The sequence below is a fragment of the Patagioenas fasciata genome, chromosome 3, assembly GCF_037038585.1.
Source record: "Patagioenas fasciata isolate bPatFas1 chromosome 3, bPatFas1.hap1, whole genome shotgun sequence".
Lineage (NCBI taxonomy): Eukaryota > Metazoa > Chordata > Aves > Columbiformes > Columbidae > Patagioenas > Patagioenas fasciata.
Genome location: NC_092522.1, coordinates 3834996 through 3858067, shown reverse-complemented (window position 1 = coordinate 3858067; position 23072 = coordinate 3834996). Strand labels below are relative to the sequence as shown.

At 41.5% G+C, this 23072-nt stretch overlaps 2 protein-coding genes and 1 long non-coding RNA gene across 10 annotated transcripts in view; 2 read left to right on the top strand and 1 right to left on the bottom strand.

Moving 5' to 3' along the window:
• Window positions 1-3857: 3857 nt before the first annotated feature.
• On the top strand, window positions 3858-9536 carry CCT4 (chaperonin containing TCP1 subunit 4). The gene is made up of 14 exons (XM_065835330.2): window positions 3858-4106; window positions 4436-4488; window positions 4723-4812; window positions 5003-5111; window positions 5805-5947; window positions 6608-6729; window positions 6814-6946; window positions 7291-7430; window positions 7726-7822; window positions 7941-8051; window positions 8285-8415; window positions 8502-8736; window positions 8946-9059; window positions 9321-9536. Exons 1-14 carry the CDS (start codon window positions 3989-3991, stop codon window positions 9333-9335), a joined length of 1611 nt encoding a protein of 536 aa, XP_065691402.1. The 5' UTR covers window positions 3858-3988; the 3' UTR covers window positions 9336-9536.
• A 1308-nt stretch (window positions 9537-10844) lies between these two features.
• FAM161A (FAM161 centrosomal protein A) lies at window positions 10845-19773 on the top strand. Of its 7 annotated transcripts, none has more exons than XM_065834127.2 (8): window positions 10846-10914; window positions 11639-11662; window positions 12018-12265; window positions 12475-13659; window positions 14066-14233; window positions 16424-16523; window positions 16945-17099; window positions 17617-19773. In XM_065834127.2, exons 1-8 carry the CDS (start codon window positions 10861-10863, stop codon window positions 18068-18070), a joined length of 2388 nt encoding a protein of 795 aa, XP_065690199.1. In that variant the 5' UTR covers window positions 10846-10860; the 3' UTR covers window positions 18071-19773. The 7 variants fall into 7 exon arrangements, with proteins under 7 accessions (XP_071661763.1, XP_065690199.1, XP_065690200.1 ...); XM_071805665.1 differs by lacking the exon at window positions 10846-10914 and adding an exon at window positions 11162-11243; XM_071805662.1 differs by lacking the exon at window positions 11639-11662 and having other exon boundaries at window positions 10845-10914.
• The window catches only part of LOC136099312 (uncharacterized), a 69673-nt gene continuing 57742 nt past the window's right edge, over window positions 11142-23072 (bottom strand). Inside the window, exons 15-19 of one of the 2 annotated variants that reach the window (XR_011738061.1) lie at window positions 22187-22299; window positions 13937-14993; window positions 12708-12986; window positions 12257-12334; window positions 11142-11271 (exon numbers count right to left, since the gene is read on the bottom strand). This is a non-coding gene — a long non-coding RNA (uncharacterized lncRNA). Of the gene's footprint in view, window positions 11272-12191; window positions 12335-12707; window positions 12987-13936; window positions 14994-22186; window positions 22300-23072 lie in introns of those variants that run through there. The other variant, XR_010651071.2, reaches the window with a different exon arrangement.

Below are 23072 nucleotides of genomic sequence, written 5' to 3'. Positions count from 1 at the left end.
CAGGTGAGCAGCTTTCTAACTGCTCACCATGTCTCTCTGCTTATATATATATTTTAAAAGGAACATAAGGGAGAAAGAGATACTAACAAGAAATGGAGGGAGTGTGAGAAAAGAGACAAAAGATCTTCAAAACATATAGTCCATTGGATACACCCAGAGCAGGAGAGAGAAAAAAAGAGGGAAAACAAAATAATAATCACACTCAGCACTAGGTAGAGAATTTTTTCTTTGAAAAACAAATATCTACTTGCTGTGCAAAATATTTTGTTCTGGGAAGGCATGAGCACTGCATTTATTAAATGTTTAGGAGCTATTTGCTCTTATCAGAGCGTGGTTAAGTAATGGTACTTAATAACTTATCTAAGGCCATGAGGTGAAATGATGTCAGCCTCTCTTGGGCAATCCTTGGTTACACTGTCATCACTTGAGATGCCTTGAGAACACTCAGCAAATTATCTCCAGCAGAAAAGAAAATACGACCCTACATGACACCAATGTTCACATCCAACCTGACGTAAGTGCAGTAAGTAGTAAGATACACATCCCAGGTATTTCTCGCCTTGTAAAAAGGACAGAGACGCAAATATTCCCAGAAGCCGCATTTTGTCCTAATCACTGATGGTATTTATGCTGTAAAGGTTGTTCACGCTGCTCATCTTGGAGCAGAACAAGCAGGGCCCACTTGGTATTAGGATCTAGCCGCAAACACAAGAGTTTCTAGCGCATGTAGTCCAAATGGGCTATAAAACCAAGTCCTATTTGAAGGACAGAGTACTAGCACACAAATCGCATTTTTTCAATAAATTAAGCTAAAAAAATATTAACACCCCCCCACCCCCCAGGATCACATGTGTGGGTGTTTTCTGTATAATCTGTTATCATCTCACTGTTCCTTGGAAATGCTGGAAAAGGTCAGAACAGCCAGAAATAATGATAAGAAGGTAAGAAAAACATTATAATGAACAGTCTAAGCTCAGCTCTAAAATAAGACTGGAAGGTTTCTGCGAGTGCTGACTCTAAACTTGACCTAACAACACATTTGGTCCTTTGGGTGTGAAACCTCAACCTTCACCCTGACGTGACGCTGAACTTCAACAGCAAGTCTGATTGACATTCAGCCATCTCAGATAAACCTCCCACAAGCAGCATGAAATTATAAATACGCAACAAATGTCTCCCCACAGCCCTCTGCCTGGATCAGCATTAACCACTGACACGCAGGTCAATGGGACATTGCAGGGGAAGCCTCACCATAAGGCTGCTCCTAAATATACACTAGTAAAAAGAACAAAATAATCTCTGTTTCATGTAGAATGAAGCAAAAAACTTCAATGCAAGATCAAACCAAGCTCTGCTCAAGGAGTTCGTTTGACACAGAAAGAGGTGGCCGGGGATGACAAGTTTTAAATAAGTCAGACAACTCCTTTTACATACAGCGCAAACCTGATTGCACAGACTCACGCTTACAAAACCCTTAATCCTAAACCTGCCCTGAAGGCCAAGCTCTAGAGAATCAACCCAGCCAGACCAAAATTATTCAAAAGAAAGGAGCTGCTAACCACAGTAGGCTCAACCTTAGCTCAGCAGCTTGTTACGCACCAAGTTAAAAAAAATCTCCACCCAGAAGTGGAACAAACTCCAACCCCACATTATTCTTAACACTAGCAGGACCTTCATTTCCTTCAAAAATCCTGACAAAACCTCACTGATTGTCACAGCACATGATCTGTGTTTTCCTGCAGGAAAATCGGGTCCTTGGTGCCGCTCTCTGGCATAACCAAACCCCAAAGCCCAGTTCAGCATGAGAGAACAACATCTGCCACTGCTGAAACTGACACAAAACCTTTAAATGGAGCTATACCACTTATATACACCCAGGAGAAACCAAGGAACCTCCCGTGATACCACAACAAACTCTAATAAACGCAAACATACTTCAACAGCTCTTTTAAAAGCTCAGCTCTATGCTGAGTCTAGCTGTAATGTTGCATTAGATGTCCAAGATTTAATACTTTTGCCATTGCTGCTCAATATACTTTAAGATCAGGGTCAGAGACCCCAAGGAACTCTGATATCCTTAGGATGTGTTTCTGATGATTTTGAAGGTGATATAAACCCAGGTCAAGATTCTGACTTGTAGACCTTTCCCCTATGACCTGGTTCTATCTCCAACTTCATCCTGAAAACTCGTTTCTTCTCTGTGTGTTAAAAATTGAATACAAAAAGGCAAAGACCATTCACTTCCAGAGCCTTCTCTCTACAAGAGTTTCCAGCAGACAAAGAGCAGCTATCAGTGCTTCAATGGTGCAGAAATCCAGCAAAAAAGAATTCAAAAGCGACTGTTAGAAATGGTGGAAAGATGACAAAAACATGTAACTACTGCATCTTTTTTCCTATTTTTCTCTGACAACAGAACTGTCCAAACACTTGGTTTTTATGTAGCGCCACACAAAGCTGCTGCTGGCACTAACAAATTGCTCACCACGAGGACACGTTTCACTTGCAATGAGAGAGAAATGCACATACTTGGAAACGGAAAACAAGCTCAAGAGCTCACATCCTCTGCCTGTTTCTTACAATGTGTCTTACACCAGCAGCACCTGCCTAGTGCAGGGACACATTTCTTGTTGTACAACTGTCTGCATACAGGAGCACTTTACTGCCGCTGCCGTATTGTAAATCGTGACTTCTCACACCCACTCAGAAAATAAATATGGTGTAGATACAACTTGGTTGATCCTCTTTCAGTCAGAGCTCTTTTGAGCTGCTGTGCCCTCCTTTGAACACAGTACAGGATTAATTCACTCTATAAATTCAACTACGTGCTTTCAACTTAAACCGTATTACATGTGCATTCTGCTCGAGGTGAAGAAAATTTAAATATTTGGAAATCCCAAAAAACAAAAGCATACAGAAGCTGCTTATATTGATACAGTAACCGTGGCAAGATCATCCCAAGAGGTATAATCTGCCTTTCAATTCTGGCATTATTTTTATTGATGATAAAGCATAGCTTTTTACAATGGCCATCCAAGCTGAGACGAGTCTCAGACAGGTGGGGAGATCAGGGTGTTGGAAGAAAATAAACATCGCTTCTATTCTTTTATTGTAATCCAAGTCTAACTTCACTGGCGATAAAACCGCTCAAAACCCTTTCTGATAACAGGTTCTGCAAAAGATAAGAAAACAGGTGCTAAAAAACCTACTGGGATGGCACAGCAGGTCTTGGCCTTGGCAGGAAAAAGCTGCAAGACGCCATAATAAATAAAGGCATTATAAATAAAGTCTCAGTCAGCCTAATCCTGGGTACAGCTGCACTCCCACCCCCCGCAAGCCATTTATGTGTCACTAATACTGTAAGAATCACCTGAACTCGTTCCTGAGGTGGCTGTGGCGCCGGGTTTCACACAGGAAAGGGTGAGAACGGCCCCGGATCTCCCGGTTGTGCCACAGGCGGGTTCTCCCCCCTCACACTCCCTGAGGAAACACCGTCCCTCAGAGAGCCCGGCCAGCCAGCGGGACCCATCCTCAGTCGCTGTGTGTGTGAACAACCTCACACATCCCTCGGGCCTCCGCACCCAGCGGGGCCGAGAACATGAGGGGATCCGCTGCCCCTTGAAGAACCCGGCCCGGCCCCGCCCCTGCGCCCCTCAGCGGCGGCGCGTGCCCAGCCCCGCTATTGGCGCAGCGCCGCCCGCGGCGGGAAACCGCCCGAGGCCCCCGCGCCGCTCATTCTAGAAGCGCCGCGCGCTCCTTTTAGGTGTCCGAGCTATTCGCCGGCAAGCGGGAGGGGAAGTGCCTCTTTTCAGATACCAGGGCGCAGGCGCGCAAAGGGGCAGCTCTGCGTGACGTCAGGCGCGGCGCCGGCCAGAAGGACCCCGGCGCGTCCCGCTGGTGGTGGCGGCGACTTCTGGAAGAATCGGGGCGCGGCGGCCGGTTTCGCGGCCCCATCCGCGTCCATCGGGGCCCATCCGCGTCCATCGCCGCCATGCCGGAGAGCACCGGGGCCAAGGCCCACGGCGGGGCCGGGAACCGCGCTAAGAGCACCTACCAGGACCGAGACAAGCCCTCGCAGATCCGCTTTAGCAACATCTCGGCCGGCAAAGGTGAGGTGAGGCCTGGGCGGGGGGGCGGGGGTGATTTCTAGTGCTATATTTGGCATTTAACACAAGCTTTGGTCGGATAACTTGGCACCTAACATCTCTATATTGTTACCCGAGTAATCAAGTGATCGGATGTAAATTGTTTAAATAAAGAGCTGTGGAGATCAGTCCTGATATTGCAGCGGTTTATGTGGTTTACTGCTGGTAACATAACCGTGAGCTGCGTAATGCTGGGAGATGCTTTGTCTCCAGAGGAAATGTTCAGAATGATGGAGCGAGAACTGATAGTTCTTTAGATCCACTTGCAAATGTACTTTTTCTTCTTTTTCTAGCTGTTGCCGATGCAATTAGAACAAGCCTTGGACCAAAGGGCATGGATAAAATGGTAAATCTTACACTTATATAGATTTAAAGCATTAAAGCTTACTGGGAATACTATGAAGTCAACATATTTTATCTTTTGCCTTGAAATGCCTTTCCAAGTTTTATTTATTTAAGGGGAAGTATGAACTAAATGCCACTTTGAGAAGTAATATTGTCAGGAAGAAACATTTTACATTCAGCATGAAATAAAGATCTGTAGTTACTGATGAGCCCTGCGTTCTCCTTCCCTTCTCAGATCCAGGATGCTAAAGGAGATGTGACAATCACGAACGATGGTGCTACTATTCTGAAACAAATGCAGGTTCTGCACCCTGCAGCCAAAATGGTAGGTGTGTTTTTTTTATTGCTTAGACGATGTTATGTGTTAGAGCTTAATTTCTGTGACCAAGAAACAAAGATAAATGTAGCGACAGAGCGAGAAATTTTGTGATCGGTTTTAAGCTTGGGAGAAAAGCTTGTGGTTGTGTTTGCAGTTAAGCAGCACTAAAGATAAACTGTCATAATTTGTCATTTAGTTGGTAGAGCTCTCCAAAGCACAAGACATTGAAGCTGGGGATGGCACTACATCCGTTGTCGTCATTGCTGGAGCTCTTCTGGATGCCTGTTCCAGACTTCTTCAGAAAGGTAAATAATATATATACTTCGTATAAAACTGGACATAGTTAAGTCCTCTATCTGCGTACATATGTATAATGAAGCTTAAATTAGCTGTTTCCAGTTGAAAAGTGAAAGGTAACCCAAGTCTTCGCATTCATGTTTCACTTTTGATTCAAAATCTGTTTAGCTTTTTATTTTTAATTGAATGCATTACTGTTGATAGAGGAAACAGCCTAGATGATGCGATGAATGTTGCCTCGTAAAAACTCACCTCGATTATACTGGTACTTCTCTTATGGACAAAGAGCGTAAGAAGGTACAAATGAAGTTTGGGACCAGTGATTCTACGGGGGTTTTTTATATTTGGTAAATTAATCACCTCTTATCACTTACAATATAGGGGCCTTGAAAAATTTGGTCGGGAAAAGACACAGTTCCAGAGGGTAGGAGCGTTTTTACCTGTCCAGCCAGATAACAGCTGACCTTCTGTGCGCCCTGGAAATACAGTGAGGGTGATTGGACGTGCAGAGTTATTTTTTGACTCAAATTTGGAGTTTATAGTGTTTTCCTTACACCAACCTTATCTTGATACACACCAGTGTGCTTGTTGTTCCCTTCCTGGCCTGTGACAACAGTCTGTGTTCCCTTCCTCTCCCAGTACTGGTGGTGCTGCTGGAAAGAGAGGGTGAGGAATAAACAACCTTTTTATACTCTCCGCAGGAATTCACCCTACCATCATTTCCGAGTCATTCCAGAAAGCTTTGGATAAAGGTATTGAAGTATTGACCAACATGGCGCAGCCGGTGGAGCTGAGTGACAGAGAGACCTTGCTGAACAGCGCGACCACTTCCCTGAACTCCAAGGTACTGATATTTGAACTTGGTACCTCCGAGTTTTGCCCACTTCGTGCTGCTGTTCGCTTCCTAAGAACCCCCTGCACATTGCACATTTGGTTGGTTTTGGCTACCTGACTTTTCTCTGAAAAAGCCACGGCTGATTGAGATTCAGTCGAAGCACTCAAACTGAATTTCAGTCTGAAATACTTCGTCATCTTAGATGTAGACTGTAAATGTAAAAATGAGCCTTCACCTGAAACAGAACAGAAAAATAAGGTGGGGTCTGAGCGCTTTTGCCAACAGTCCAGGTAAGCAGTTGTTCATGCGACAGAGACTCCTAAACCAGCATCGGAATCCAGAGAACTGTGCTGGTTTCTCTTTGGCAGAAGAATCTGGGAAGCTCTAAAGTCCTGTCTTAAGAGTCTAAGAAAGATAAATCATATTTTCTTCCCCAAGTCCTTAAGTGCAAGTTTTCCCACCAGTGTGGCTGCTCTTTGCCTTCAACAGAGCAGCCATTGAGAAGACACCACATTAAGGTATCAGGTTAATGGTCAGGGAGGGAAAACGAACTTTGTTTCAAAATTTAGGAGTCAAGACACTGAAATATGATGACACTATCATTTTGAAATTACTGTTTTAAGAGTGTTAAATCTCTCACACTTTTTTTTTCACTATTAAATGCCCTAGGTTGTGTGTCAGTATTCTAGTTTACTTTCTCCAATGAGCGTGGATGCTGTGATGAAGGTGATTGACCCAAGTACAGCTAATAGTGTGGACCTCAGAGATATTAAAATTGTTAAGAAGTTGGGGTAAGAAACATTTTTTAATTAGACTTTGTCTCTCTGAAATCAGCTTCCCAAAGCACTAAAGGCATTGATGGGTTTTGTTTCCAGAGGCACAATTGACGATTGCGAACTGGTTGAAGGACTCGTCCTGACTCAGAAGGTGGCAAATACCGGTGTAACCAGAGTGGAAAAAGCCAAAATTGGCCTCATTCAGTTCTGCTTGTCGGCTCCAAAGACAGATGTAAGTTAAGCTGGGACTAGAGTGAAACCTTTTGCTATTGTACCTGGTACACACAAATGTAACAGTAGCACATTATTTCAAGATGTTGTAATGTCAGCTCTATGCTGCAACTGTAATGAAAGTCTGTGGGGTAGTGCGTACATACATAAGAACTTGAGTTGATGTAAGAAAAATACTCTAGAAATTCAGTACTTAAAATAATTTAAACAGTCTCTATAAGACGTTTTATTTTTGTGCTTGTTTGTGTAGAATCACAGGCTATAATGTTAAAGAATGTGGAACATCCTGACAGTTGCTTTTAAAGTCAATTCGTAACACTTGTTTTTCTCTTTTTCTTCTAATAGATGGACAACCAAATAGTTGTTTCGGATTATGCTCAAATGGACAGAGTGCTGCGTGAAGAGAGAGCCTATATTCTGAATTTAGTGAAGCAAATTAAGAAGGCTGGATGCAACGTGCTGCTGATTCAGAAGTCTATTCTGCGGTATGTTAATACCAATTTACTAGCTTATTGGGTGTGTTTGGGGGAACAATAGGAATTGTTTGGAATACCCAGAAAATAGAAGCCACATCTGAACAGTCAGTCGTGGTAGAGTGTGAGCCTGGCTGAAACAGTGACCACACTTTTAGAAAGCACAAATGGTGTTTGTATTTTGAGTTTATTGACATCCCTCCTCTGTAGGCTGAAGAATTTCAGCACTGCTGTTAAGAATGTTGCAGCTTATGACCTGGTTACTAAAAACAACCCTGTGGACTCACTGCTTCCCTCTTGTTTTTAGGGATGCTCTGAGTGACCTCGCCCTCCATTTCCTGAACAAAATGAAGATCATGGTGGTTAAAGACATTGAAAGAGATGACATTGAGTTTATCTGCAAGGTAATGTGAGCTATAGAAATGGTGGTTTAAGCAGCAGCGGTGTTTATACCCCATAACCGAGTACCCCACCAATGCCAGTAGGTTCTGCATTAATTTTTTTTCCCCATTCTTTTTTCAGACAATTGGAACTAAGCCTGTTGCTCACATTGACCAGTTCACTCCGGATATGCTGGGCTCTGCTGAGCTGGCAGAGGAGGTCAACCTGAACGGTTCTGGGAAACTAATCAAGGTGAGTGACAAAACGTTAATACCCACTTAACATCTACCAATTATTTTAATAACTAATGATTTTACTACCGAAGTTATTACATTTAAGTAGCTACTTCTAATCCAAGCACCCACTGACCTGAGAAGTGCAACGGTTTTGCTTCACCAGACATCAGTACTGCTATAGAACTTGCAAATACAACTAAAGTCTTTGTCCAAACTGTGTTTTTCAGTCTGTTTGGTTTTGTGTTTCAGATTACGGGCTGTACAAACCCTGGAAAAACTGTAACCATTGTGGTACGTGGATCCAACAAACTTGTTCTAGAAGAAGCCGAGCGTTCAATTCACGACGCCCTGTGTGTCATAAGGTGCTTAGTTAAGAAAAGGTAATGTCTCACGTATTAGGTTAATAATCCAGAAAGCCAATCATTTATGCACTTATGTAAAACAAGTTTTTAATTTCTGTGCTCAGAGCTTTAATTGCGGGAGGCGGAGCACCGGAGATCGAGTTGGCGCTGCGCTTGAACGAGTACGCTCGCACTTTGAAGGGTATGGACTCGTACTGCGTCCGCGCGTACGGAGACGCGCTGGAAGTCATACCTTCCACGCTGGCTGAAAACGCGGGGCTCAACCCCATTTCAACCGTCACGGAGCTGAGAAACAGGCACGCTCAAGGAGAGAAAACAGCCGGCATTAACGTCAGAAAGGTGACGAGGAATTGCGGGAGCATAGCTTAATAAATACTTGGGTGTTAAAAGGAAAACACTGAGCATTAGGGCTATGGGTAATACAATATTCCTGTTGTGGACAGAACAGTTCGAGCCCTTTGTCTAATTCAGAGCTGACTGTCCTGAGGATTCTGCTTAAAACTTGCTAAATCTGATTGGCACAAAGTAAAAGCTGCTTGTTCTCCCAGGGTGGCATTTCCAACATCCTGGAGGAGCTGGTTGTGCAGCCGCTGCTGGTGTCTCTGAGCGCCTTGACTCTCGCAACAGAAACCGTGCGCAGCATTCTGAAGATTGATGATGTGGTGAGTAGTGTTTGCATCCCGTTTCATTTAGATATTGTCATCTAATTTGCTGTGCTTCAAAATATAATTGTGTGGTGTTCCTGTGCTACTTTGACAGTTGGTTGTCTTATAACTGCAATTAAACCAAAATAAAATGCATTATAATTACTGTACCTTAAGGAGTTAAAGTGACTAAAATAGCAGGATCTTTAAGCAGAGAAATAGCAATTGTTACGTGTCCTGTGGATTTCTTATCCCTGATGCTGTGAACTCTCTTTGCAGGTGAACACTCGGTAAGCTGAACAAAGAGAGGGGGGGACTGTGCCCTAGAGCTCCTGCCCTGGAGTCTGCAAGATGGTTTCCTCACCAAAAGCGCCTGCGTGAATTGTCTCAAAGTCCACAAAGGCTTCTGTACTTTTATCACGTTAATTTAAAAAAAAAGAAAAAATCTGGTTTGCAAAAGGAAATGCTGTTTATCAATAAACATGCAGTAGTCTACTCGAGTGTTTGCTTTATCATTTTGCTAGAAATAAGGTGAAGTTTTTGTTAGGTTTGGTTTTCTGTGCTACATGCCCCTACTTAACTCTGGAAAGTTTAACAGCAAATAATTAGTTCTTATATTCTAAAAATAACAGGGTATTGGGTGCATCTCACTGAAACAGTTGAAACTTCCATCGTGGTCGTGTTCAACTCCCAGTCCTGGTCAGGAAAACCCCAGGAGTGAAACTTTTGGATGGTTTAAGTTATCCACACACACACCTCATCCCCCCAAATCAGTTGGTTTTCCTAAAACTGCCTGAGAAATTTAAGTACACTATTTTATAATAACGCAAATCACACTTTTCTAAAACATATCGTAGAATATACACTAAAATCTACTAATAGCTGAAGGCAATGGGTACCCCTTGTTTGTGTTGCTTCATCTCAGCACAGTAGCTGCAGTTCATTTGTTACAATGTTACCTTCAATAGTTCAGAATAAACATTTTTCAACTTTTAATTCTTAGCCTGAAGTTTTGAATTAACCCTTTTCATCCTTGTTATTGCTGTACTGCGATGACCGGATTCCTCTTCAGGAAGATGAGAAGTATTTATTGTGTTTCTATTTACAGTCAGAGCTGTAGCTTTCACATAAACGTCCACCACTTTGTTGACCACTTATTGTTGAAATGCTTTCCTATCGCATTAATTTGATCACGTTAATTAAAAAACCAATCTGGTTTGCAAAAGGAAATGCTGTTTATCGATAAACAGCAGTAGTCGAGCGTTTGCTTTATCATTTTGCTAGAAATAAGGTAAAATTCTTGTTTCATTTGGTTGTCTGTGCTACATGCCCCCACTTAGAGCAGTCAGAATAACTGAATTATTAAAGAAATAATTGATACAGGCATTCAAGCTCTCCACATATTATTTATTGGCTGTTTAAAATTACAAACGATTCCTTACCCTACACGGTGACATCCAGCAATCATCTTAGTTTAGGCATAAACCTCTCGTAAAGCTTCACAAACTTCTTGAGGCGACTTAGAGCTGTTGTGTGTGATTTCATCCGTTTCTTTACACAAAGAGTATTGGTGATTTCACTACAAAAAGCGGCTCCACAATTATTTCTGCGGATCCCGCTTTACCTTTACTCCGCAATTGCTTTTCCCGAGTACTCACTGTAAAGATTGACTGAGCCGAGGGGTTGGTCCGTGAGCGGGTTGGTCCGTGAGCGGGTTGGTCCGTGAGCGGGTTGGTCCGTGAGCGGGTTGGTCCGTGAGCGGGTTGGTCCGTGAGCGGGTTCCCGCCCCTTCCGGAGGCTCCGCTCCGCCCCCCCGGCCATGGCCGCGCTCGGAGCCGCTTCCCGCCCGCGCCCCCGCGCTCCCGCCGCGCAGGTACCGCGGGTGTTGGGGAGGGGACGCGCTGGGGAACAAGCGGGGGACGCGGGAGGCCCGGGGCCGGGTGACCAAACCCCCCCTTTGTGCTGCGCAGCGACGCGTGGGGACAGACACAGCCGTAGAAAACGTGACAGCTGGTCCTGCCGCACCGATCCCCTAATGAGCTTGTTGCGCCTCGGAGGTCGAAGAGCCGATTTAAGAACTGGATGGTTCTGCGGATCCAGCACTGGAAGGGGAGGCTGATGCACAAAGGCAGAGCAGCAGGCGGATGGTGCCTTTTGCCGGGCGTTCTGCGGCGGCTTCACTGAATTCGCTTCTCCGATCGTGTAATTCATTTTGTCTCGAGTGACTACGCTACGGAAAAAATCAGATTTTTGCAGTGAAAACCCAACAAGACTTTTTGTTGGAACGTTAAAGCTTATTAAAACCCCTCTGTGTGAAGAAGTAGTATTCTATTTTTTGCATAAAGACACTAATCCTGTAATTCTTTAAAATAACATAAAGGAAGCCTTTGTAACGCAGACTAACCAAGTTTTAATAACTTCTTTAACTTACGTAAGCTCAAAGTGTTTAGAGAACGTGCGTACCTGCACACAGCTGCAAACTGCCTAACAGTATTGGGAATATAAGCAGTGCAGAAACCCTGTCATTTCACCGTAAGTTATGGAAATGGGAATAAACGTTTGTACACAAGGTAATATTTTTAATATCTTATTTTTAGGATGCTTATGGAAGTGGGAGGCAGGTAAGGCTTTGCTTGTTTTTTACATAAAGGCTTCTTTAGAGCTGTGTAGTAATCAAGGAAAAAATCACACCTTTTACAAAATCATTGAAACAGTTTTCCTTTCAATAAATCCTTTAGATCATCTTTCCTGGTATAAATATATTGATTGCAGGGACGGACTAAGGAATTTTACATGCTTCTAATAGGACTCTTAGGATCTAAATTATTATGTGGTATGATTATTCCGTGTAACCCCACATTAACATTTTTATACACTACCTCTGTTTGCTGTTACTGTACCATTTATTAGACTAAATATTAAGAACCTTGTTCCCCATTCTTCTACCAGTCAAAACATTTTAAACATCTCTTCTAGGATGGTTTTGATCTGGATTCAGATACCAGCAGAGAACAGACCACCTCTCAGCACGCAGACTGGGACAAGGGGATAGACTTTTCCAAAATGTGCGATTCAAATCGAGAATATTACTTGAAGCTGGAAGAGCTGAAGAATGCCCACCTGGAGACCATGGCAAAATTAGAGAGTATGTATCGGAATAAACTGTATTTAAAAGGAGTACAACCCTTGAAGAAGAAAAATGCCGCTTCTCATACGTGTTGTAGGTAAGTTTGGTGGTATCTTGATCAGAAGGCAACCGTGATACAGTGGGTGTTTTTCTTTCTGCCTGTTTCCTGTAAGCAGATAACCACGGAAAAGTTAGTTTTAATCATAAAAATGCTTATTCAGCTTGCTAGCAGACTGGGGGAGATGCTGGTTTTGTATCAGTGTTGGACTGGGCTCAAACCAACTCTTTTTTTTCCCGTTTTTAAAGGCCAACTTGGAAGAAGAGCTCATATGAGCCTCTAAATCTGCACAAATCCTTTTCAGACTCTGACTTAAGCGATGGCTTAGGCTCAAGTATATCTGATGGATCTGACAGGGAATTAGCGTTTGAAGAAAACGGGAGTGAAACTGGATCATCTGCATTTGCTAAGGAACGGATTGAGAAAATGTGGGATGGCTTCTCGGTGGAAGATTACATCTCCCGCGCCAAACACCGCGTACCGAGCTCACCGGCCTTCAGAACGATACGGAGGAAACACAAAGCGTGGTCGCCAAAGGTTACTGTGCCCAAGCCTTTCCAGATGACCATCAGAGAAGCCAGAAAAAGAGAAGAGAACATCAAATCCAAGTCACAGGTCGAAATGGAAAATCACTTGTTGAAGAAGCAGCTAGAGGAGGAAGCGGAGTGCCAGAAACAATTCCGAGCCAATCCAGTGCCCGCTGCTGTTTTCCTTCCGCTCTACCACGAAATCGTGCGGCGAAACGAGGAACGGAGGAGGTCTGTGAAAGAGAGGAGCAAAGTCAAGCTCTTGGCTTCTCAGAAGCCCTTTAAATTCATCGAACAGGAGAAGCAAAGGAATGAAATGAGGAAAATGCAATTAAGAGACCTTTCCGCACCTGAAAAGAAAGCCAAACCGTTCAAAGCAAAACCAGTTCCAAGATGTGTTTATAGTCCGGCTGTTAATGACAAGCTCAAGGAGGAGGAGCTCTACAGAGAAATCAGGATCAGAATGAGGGCTGAAGAGCTGCTGCGCAACTCATCCCTTCCCAACAGCAGACTGGCTCTAACAAATACCAATAGAAAGAAGAAACACAAGTGCGTCGAACCAAAGGAAACAGAAAATAAACCCAAAATCAAATCGAGTGTTCCAGATTTTCAACAGCTACACAAGAAGTTTCAGAAACGGCTCCTGCAACAGAAACAAGTGAAACACCTCACGGTCTGCGAACCTTTCCATCTTCGTACCCCGTCTATTCCCTCGAACAAGGGGAAGATTTTGCAGGACATTCAAGAGGATGAAGAGAAATTGAAGGAAACACGCTGGCCGTACGCCTCTCCGAGACGGGAACCTCGAATGAGAAATTCAAGTGCAAATTCACATCTCTCAGGATCTGGAGAAACCAAATCGCCAAAAAGCACAGAATCTACAAGACGGCGGCTACAAGTCATCAGGTGACTCCTTTAGCTATGCTCTACCTTTCATATATACTTTAAGAGCAGACTTCGTTTGTATTTCTACATAGTTATTCAATTCTTCCTTGCAGTGAATACAGGACTTACTAATATCAGGGCTTAACTATAATATAAAATGGAAAACGTGTACATATAGGACTTAATTAGCATTTGATTGTTAAGAGACATAGTGCATTTTTCTCAGAACATCCATAGGAAAAGCACAAATGCCGGCCGTTTCGCAGGGTGTACCCGAATCCCTGGGAATGGCACATACCTTCTGTCCTCTTACGCCAACCCTATTTTCACCCTGCTTTTCTCTCTTGAATCTCCTTTGCGGAAGCTTCCTTTGAAGTGTTGCTCTTGATTTCAAATTAATTCAGCCTTAGTTTATTTTTCCACCCAGGAATTCACTTGAGGAAAAGAGAAAGCTGGAAGAACAACAAAAAAGGAACAGGACAAAGCAGAAACAAAGAACGAAAAAGCTCCAGAAAATTGTAACAGCTCGGGCTGAGGCCAATGACCCACATCAGAGCCTAGCTCAGGTGTCTAAATCCAAATTAAAAACATTCAGGTATTTTGTTGCATTCCCCTGAATCCTGAACCTCTCATTTTATGTTGTATGTTAAACATACAATGTAAAAAATAGTCTAGTCTAAGTTTACATAACCACACATTTGATAAGTTATACACTGTGCAAGCAGCTAGTAAAGTGGATAAATTTAGTATTTCAACTGGGAAATTGTTGCCTGTTGTGATGATTTTTGATCTGTATGTTCCACCTTATAGTATTATACAGGGTGTTTCAAAAAGACCCAATTTCAAAGCAGTAGTGATTTCAAATTGGGTCCGTCTTTGCGAAACACCGTGTAGAAGAGCTAACAGGAGACTCTCAACTCTTTATCAGCTAAAGAGGAAATATTTTTAAAGGTCAAAAGGAGCAGTGTAGTTACAGAATATCCTTGCGCTGCTGGACTCATGGCTTTTTGTACAACCCTTGTGCTAATTGTCTCCTCAAGTAGCAAACTTCTCACTTCTTTATCCCAATAGGTCCCCACTTAAGAGGGAAAATTAGAGCAGGAATACTATTTTAACTTAGCACGTGTATCAGCAGCTAAACAGGAAGCTGTTGGTGCTTAGGAGGAATGGGATCCAAAGTTACCTTACATACATTCAAAGACTCTTTTTACATGACTGAGGAAAGTGCACAGGGAAAACCATCAGGGCCTTCTCAGGTGGTTCCAGCTCTCTGCTGCTGATCTAACTCTCAAACTGCTGCTTGACCTTGTGTTTCTGGCTGATTTAACCATTTCTGCATCTTGTTCTTTTCCATCCTAGGGAAAAAAAAAACAAAGCAAACTATCATGAATATGCTTGATGACAAAATTCATAGCTTGGACTAACAACTTTTAAGTTACCGTAGTAAACTTGGAGCAAGGTGTTCAGAATATGGTTCAGGAGAGAAATCTTTCTATTTGAGAGTGTGGCTGGGAGTTAATAGGTAACAAATAAGGTTTCATCATTCTTTTTTGCTTTACATGGGTCTCTTTATCATTTAAGTGTCCTCGGGCAGATGATCTGCTGACTCCAGGACAAAAGCAGAAAGCAATTTGAGTTACAGTAGCAGGGCGGAGAATTAATAGAGACAGCGGGTGTTTTCACAGATTTGATTTGAGTTCATTCAGCGGCGAATTTCACATTATTTAGCTTAATCAGATTTCAGGAGTATTGTAAAACACTCACGCTTAATTCTTGTCTGCACATAAAATTATGCTGTTATAAAGCAAGATTACTCCTCCCTGGTGCTGATGCATTAAGGCTGGTACAAGTGCTTAACTTGATAATGCTTATTTCAGCATAGGCTGGGTAATAAGGTATATTAATGTAAGCGCTCTTCTAACAGATAATTAGGTTTGTAGGAAGCCGCCAGAGAGCAAAGCGAGGAGGAACAATGAAGTTCACTCCCTGAAAATGGTGAATAACTTGCATTAACACACAGCATTATTGCAGAAATTCGAAAGATGGGAAGAAAAAGAGGCAGGAGGGCGCAGAAGTGGAAAATACTGCCCTAAAGTGTCTAAGTGACACCAGAGCTTGCCCAACACAGAGACAACGTCCCAAAGAGGTGTCTTTGTCACACACTGAGGGTTACAGCCCATGCTGCTTGTGTTATCTAGTGCTTGCTGTCACCTAAGATATCATTTCAGTCCGTGAATCAACAGTGTCGTCATCCCGCTATATTGATGGGGCCCTTGACAAACCGACTGGGAAAATAAACAGTGTACTGTGGTCCAGAACGTGGCCACCCCTCTTGTGACATAGACTGAGAAAGTGGCAAGATTCTTATCAAACTTGCCCTTAAAGTACTGACTTTTATGATATTAATTTCCTGTGGTGTACTCTGATTTTTACCAGTCCTTTCAAACTGTTTAATTTTGCTTAGAACAACTGGAATATCGGTATGAAATCAGCATTTTAAAAAACCCTAAGTATCTAAACTTGAAAAAAACCCAAAAACCTAAGAATTCGGCCAAATTTTATCCAAAGTGACGACTTCAAATGTGGGTTTGTTCAGTATTTACACAGGCAAGCGATTGCTGTGAAAATGAGACAACATACCCCAGACCCTGAAACACCACCACAAAATCATTCACCATTTATGCGTCTTTAAGTAGGACAATATTTAGTTTGTTAGGAGCAATTTAGCTGCTGTAGAATATTACTTCTTGTATCCTAAATTAATAACAACTTCTCTTTCCCTCAGGAATGATGAGAAGCAGAGAATGCAAGAATACTTGCAAGAGCTGCAAGAAATGGAAGAAAGAGTAAAACAAATGCCATTGCTTTTGGAAAGAGTCGCTCAGGTTGTCTTGCTTCTGTATTATTTCTTATTCTTTAAATACTGTGTCAGACATTTGCAGTCAAACATTTTTAGAAGAGACCTGAAAAATACTTTTGAGACGGGTATTTGTCCATTTTAATCTCCGTTGCCATATAAATAGCATTAATTTTTGTGATGCTTGCACGGGGAACCGAGATGACTGTTGTAAACGTGTTGTCCAATTCAGTTACAACACGAGTAACTATAAACACACCCAAAAAATCACAGCAAAAGATATGAGAGCGTAAAGCGTTCAAGTATTGTTTTGCGGATCTTACCTGCAGTGAATAACTGTTCAACTTGTCAGATGCAATTAAAGAAACAGTATTAATATAAAGAAAAGTATCAAGAGACAGGTGTTGGATTCATTTAGGTAACACGTAACCACTGTGGTTTTCCTACAGAAAAACGCCAGGATAGCTGCAGAAAAGCATTATTCAAGCAGACTGCGAGCACTGGGGATATGCCCAGAGCTTGTTTCAAAGAAAGGACAAACAACTAAATTGCTACAACGCTCCAGTGCTGAAGCTTTTAATAACTCCATTGATGCCAGAGAAAGGTAGAGATTACCGAAGGCTTTTTTTTTTCCCCACTACATACCTAGTCATTAGAAAGTATTTTTTGATGTGTAGGTTTGGGAGGGATTTAAAGTTATTTGTAATATTTCCCAGGTAAATATTTGACTAGTTGGTTACATATGTTACATACATTATGTAACGTACTTCAAAGAAAAATGAAGAAAACCACATTATTTTTATTTGATCCTTGTCTGGCAGGTTGCTAGAAGTCACATCATTCTGCACTAGTTTTATTGAATGTTTAGAATAAACCTCATAAAATACAATATCCGTTAGGTGTTATGATTTAGAAGGAAGCAGAAACAAAAGAATTGAAATATAGAAGCAATACTGTTGAGTTACTTTCTAGCATAAAAGGAGACTTTAGTGTGTCCCCCTCCTTTTTCCTTCCCCAGTTCCAAGCCTACCAGGACTTGTTCTAGATGACTTGAAGGTAGTTTAAAACCTGGAAAGGATCTTACCTGAAAATCAAATCCCACATGCAAATTGTCTTTTCAGAGTCATGAGGGATAAGGTGAAAGAAAGGGAGTCCTTTGAGGAAGCAGCTGATGGTGCCCGGTCTGAGCTGTCCTGGGAGGACGAGGAAGGAGAGAAGGGAAAAGACATCAAAACCTCCCCCCGGGATGGTCAGTCCAGTGAGGAGGAGGAGGAGGAAGAGGAGGAGGAAGAAGCCTTTGCAGGGGAGGTTGGGTCCAGCCCCAGCTCTGACCAGCACGGTGATGACGAGGAGGATGAGGAGGAAGCAAAGGCAGGCCTGTCACTTGGCCATTCCCAGGAGGAGGAAGATGAGGACGATCAGTCCAGACCCAGCTCTCGGACTGACCGGTCCCCTGGGTGTGAAGAGGAAGGTCAGTCTGACGCTGAAGCTGAGGGTGCCGTCGGATACGAGGATGAGGAACATGAAGACGAAGACGATTCAGAAGAGAAGCCCAGCGATGATGAAGCTGGCTGAGAGGAAGGCACGACGGCCTGGGGCTCAGGAGCTTGTTTCATTGTTGACAGTGAGACAAACACCAAACAAAAACTTGGTGCTTTGCTACCGATAAAGAATTCTGTGAACTTAAACCTCTTCGCTTCATAGCCTTTCTAGCACAGAAATTTTGTCTATTTTCCAGTAAGATGAAGTTACCAATTTGCCCAGAATACACTGAGAGGAGCCACTGAAACTTTCAGAGATTTTTAACACTTATGGACAAGCAAGGCAGAAGACTAAGTCCAAATAATACATTGTGCTGCTCATCTCATGTTACTGTCTAACTGAGGCCCAAAACTACTTTCAACTCTGTTTTGTCTTGAAGAACTCTTGCCATGATCACACAGAATCATTCTTCATAGCATAATAACAAATGGTGACATTAATCTTCATATTCATTGAGACAGTAAACATACACTGTAAAGACAGAATCTTATACATCAGATAAAAATGTAGCTCAGCAACTCTAGTTGCATCGAAAGTGCGGAAGGAAGCGCTTTAATACCTTTTCTTAAACACTTGCTACTCAGGATTCAGCAACTACACAACAAAGATTAGAAATGGAAGGTTTGGAGTTATTTTTTGTGGTGGTTTGGGGTTTTTTATATCTGGTTGGTTGGTTTGTTTCTTTGGTTTTGTTTTTAATTCTCTCTCTTCCTATCACCAGCTTTCTTGCTAACCTGCTGTCGAGGGTTTAGATTGCGGGTTGACAATAAAACCCTGGCAGATGTATTGTTAACCTCTCCCCCCTTCCCACTAAGGACAGGTCGTCGGGAGGGACAGAAGGACAGAGAGAAGAGGGTTGGAAAAACTAAAAATGCTTTACTAATCCTACTAATAAGAATAAAGAAAATAATACAAAATATACAAAACCAATCTTGAAAGTCCCAGCAACTGCAGAGCCAGCACCCGAAGTCCTGGACTGGACTCTCCAGCCAACCGGAGCTGGATTCAGTCTGGCACTGGGCCTCAGTTCGCAGGGACGACTCGCAAGGTCCTCTCTTAATGTCAGCCATAAGGAAAAGGGAAAAAGGGATGAGATCCTCATGATCTCCCACTTTTATATGAAGTATTCACATGAATGGAATGTTACACACAGTTGGTCAGTTTCTTGGTCACTTGTTGCTCGTTGCCCCTCTTGGGAGATGTGAATCTGTGCTTATCAATAATTTTGCATTCCATTGCTATGTTTACTAAAACATGTATCTGGTTCTCCAAGAAAATGCAGCTAATATGAAGGTTTTAGCTGACAAGCAAATTCACTAAAAGAGAAACTTGGTTTTTAACAAAATCAGGACACCTGCCCTGTGCAATGTTACCAAAGAACATCCACGCAATGACAGACCACAAACACGAACATCAAACAGGCTTTGTCATAACAGAGGATAATGTGACATTGCACAGGTGCTCAAAACACCTTCATTGAATAGCAAATACATTTATTAAAACTACCAGGTTTGCAAAAACAATACGGATTTTTATTTTGTTACCATTTCCTTCCATGCTGCATGCAAGAGCACTTAATAAATCTCTTATTATTTCTTCTGAGAAACTGTGCAACAACGTTTGGAAGATTTTTCTCATGATTACTTTTATTTATTTTTGAAATGTGAGCATAACTAATATGAATTTGAACCTTATTTTTTCTTTACTTCAATAAACAATCCATTGTATAGATGTCATACATGAAAATATTAATCATTTCTTCACAAGGCCGATCAGTTTACAATCTCTAGTTATACCTGACAGCCCCACAATACAAACTTGAGTTTGGTTTGCTTGTGCTTGTCAGTATTTTGTAATTCTGAAGAGCTGTACAACGTGTTATTGAGTTTTTAGTCACGTATTACTCACTTGTCTCTTTAGTAAATGAGGGGTTTTGAAAGAAGACAGAGGAGCTATAAAAGAACAAAAATATCTAATTGTTGAACTGTTAAGACACAGTAAAAATATTACTAAAACTACCTTAAACTGGAAGGTCTCAAAAACAAAGCTTTTGTTTTAGGTTTTAGAAGGAGTTGACCACCTGTGTATAACTTAGATTGAGGTTTCCACTGAATTTTTGCTGTATTAACCTTAATAAGAACAGAATTAATGAACACACAGATAAATGGGATATAACAAGGAAGAGTTAGTACAGCTTTTGGAGGTTATGCCTTAACTTTTTGAGCATTTCTGAAAAAGTCAAGCAGAATCATGTGGATTAAGGGGATCCAGTTAATAAGGTTTACATAGATTTTCAGGAAGCTTTTGACAATTTGCTATCAAAGGATCTCAAATCAAATCTTACCGTAGGAGAATAAAGGTCTTAATGAATTAGTAACCAATTAAACATTGAGGGAAGAAAAGGTCAATTCTCACAGTATAAATGTAGTTTTTGGCAGATGTTCAATGAGATTCAGATTCCAGAATTTGCTGAGGCCACAGTTATTCAGTGCTGTGAAAAAACCATTAAATTTGACTGCAAAGAACATGCTGATCTTATGACACCAAATAATAGAACAGATTTCAGTATTAATAAGTGCAAATAAATGCATGTGAGGGGAAAAAATACTCCTAAATTATACAATACTGTGCACTGAAAAAAAAGCAATTCCATCTTAAATACTACATGCAGTCCTGGTCCCATCTGAAAAGGGATTTATTATGTAATGGGAAGAAGGCAATAAGAATGATCAAAGATAAAGAATGGTTTTCATATGATGAGAAGGTAGTTTGGTTTTCATATAATAATATATACTGAGATTCTTTAATTTGGAAAAGATATGAGAGATCAAACTTTGAGATATCAAAGGAACCATTTTATGGAAATAGCATTGAGCAGCACAGATTTTCGAAGCGGAAGAATAGTGAAGCTTAAATCAAAAATATGTTCAGAAATTGCATTGCAAACAAGAGGGGGATTAGTGTTCCAATAAGGAAAGAAATAGCAAAGAAAAAAATCACAGATGATGGAAAAAATAGCAAGAGACGGGTCAGGATGAATTAAATCTCATGAAGCAAAGGGCAGCAGTGAAAAATTCTTCAAAGAAAGAATGAGAGGCACAAACACCATGAGATGAACAACAGGCTGGCCTAAAAACCACGGCATTATTTGACTTCTTTTGTTTGTTTTGCTCAGGAGGATGACTAAAAATGTAGACAAAACAGGAAGATACTAATAGGATGATGGCAAAGCAATGAAAATTACTGTATTTAAAGAAAAAAACCCAACAGCCTCAACATGAAAATCCAAATCCAGGTGAAAGGTTTTGATAAATTAACAAGATGCAGATTAGTACCACAGGAAAGGAGAATATATAGTACTATGTCAGAACTAAAGGCATTTTGATGTGATTAACATACAGGGGGAAAAAAGTACTTTGATTCACAAAAGATGATATAATAGAAGCATTTTAAGGTCAGAAGCTCATAAAAGGAGGAATGATCATCAGTTGTGCCTTCAGGGAAACTGCCCTCACAGGAGGGAGATGAATTGGAAAGTTTCTCACAGATCATTGAATATTCTATCATTAATATTTTAATTAACAGCCAAAGCACAAAAGTAGAAACACGTTTGAAAATTTGCAAAGAAAATAAGAAAGGTGTATCCAAGAAAAGGATTAAAAATAGCACATGGGAAGAAGAGGATAACTTCGTCTATAGACTGTAGCATTAAATAATAAAAGTGCGAGGATAATGTTTCTTTAATGGGAATTCATCCCACGAAGCTGTAAGGAGAAAGACCCAGATGACTTGTTGAGCAACAGATATTGTAAAAAATGTTGTCATAAAAGAGGTGATGGATTTGAAGGATGTGGCAGGCACAATATTTCCAGCAGGATGGGAAGAACGATACTTAAGTCTGCAAACATCACAGATCCCATTTTTAGGTTTATAAGCAACTCTCATGGTACTGAATGTGAACAGTAGCCTTAGAAATTCCGTATTAAATATCAGAAATTTTACATTTTTAGCAGTAGGAAATTGCACAGGAAAAAGGAATATCACTGCCAAATAGAGCTAATAGGGGTTTGCTGCTCTGCCCCCTTGCCAGCCATGCTTGTGCCATCATAAGGGAGAAAGGAGAATGAAGGCAAGGAGGAAAAAACCCACCTCTTTGAGCAGGAATGTGCCTGATGTGGTGGCAATGTGCCTGATGTAGTAGGAATGTGCAGTCACGGGGTCTGCGTGGGTTCAGGAGAGCAGAACTGAGCAAAACACGAAGCCTGGCAACCAATCAACACCAAAAAAGCAAAAATGTTACCAGTGGCAAACTTTCTTTTATGTCTTTTAGCAATCAAAAATCACTACCCTCAATTCTGAAGCAAATCTGATTTTCCAAAAAGTATCCCTTTAAAAAAAAAAAAAAAATAATAAGAGATCCAAAAGCTACATTCCAAAAGATATAATAATTTTCCACATGGGAACTAGTACAGTCTTCTAGGCTTTTTGTATTTTTGTTTTGTTTGGGTTTGGGGTTTTTTTGGGTTGCGTGGGAGGGGATTGTGTGGGGTTTTGTTAGAACTTCCTGCAGCACAAGCTCTTTGGACTCTGCATCTCAGTCAACTTATGTCCCAGACACACAAAGAACAATCATAACAAGAAGTATTGTACTCTGTACTATAAACACTGAAATAGAAAGATTAAGGAAAAAATAATTAAAAATAGAACTATTTTCTTTCCAAAGGAAATAACATGATTTTTACCCCAGTGTCTTTTGTCTTTGTTACAACAATGGTTCATTTCAGGCCATATCTCACTGCACTTAGAATCAGGAAACTCTGGTACAAATGTACTATGGCAAATTGTGGTTTGTTTGCAAAATCTGCGGGAAAATCTGCGGCACCGCAGATTTCAAGGGACTTGCTAGAGGTTAACATAGCTGGTTTGGGGGGGGGTGTTTTCCTAGAGCACAACTCTGATGATACTGGAGGGCTCTGCAGGTTATGGAGGTGACTTGTTGGAACATCTCAGCGCTCTAAATGAAGTCACACATCTT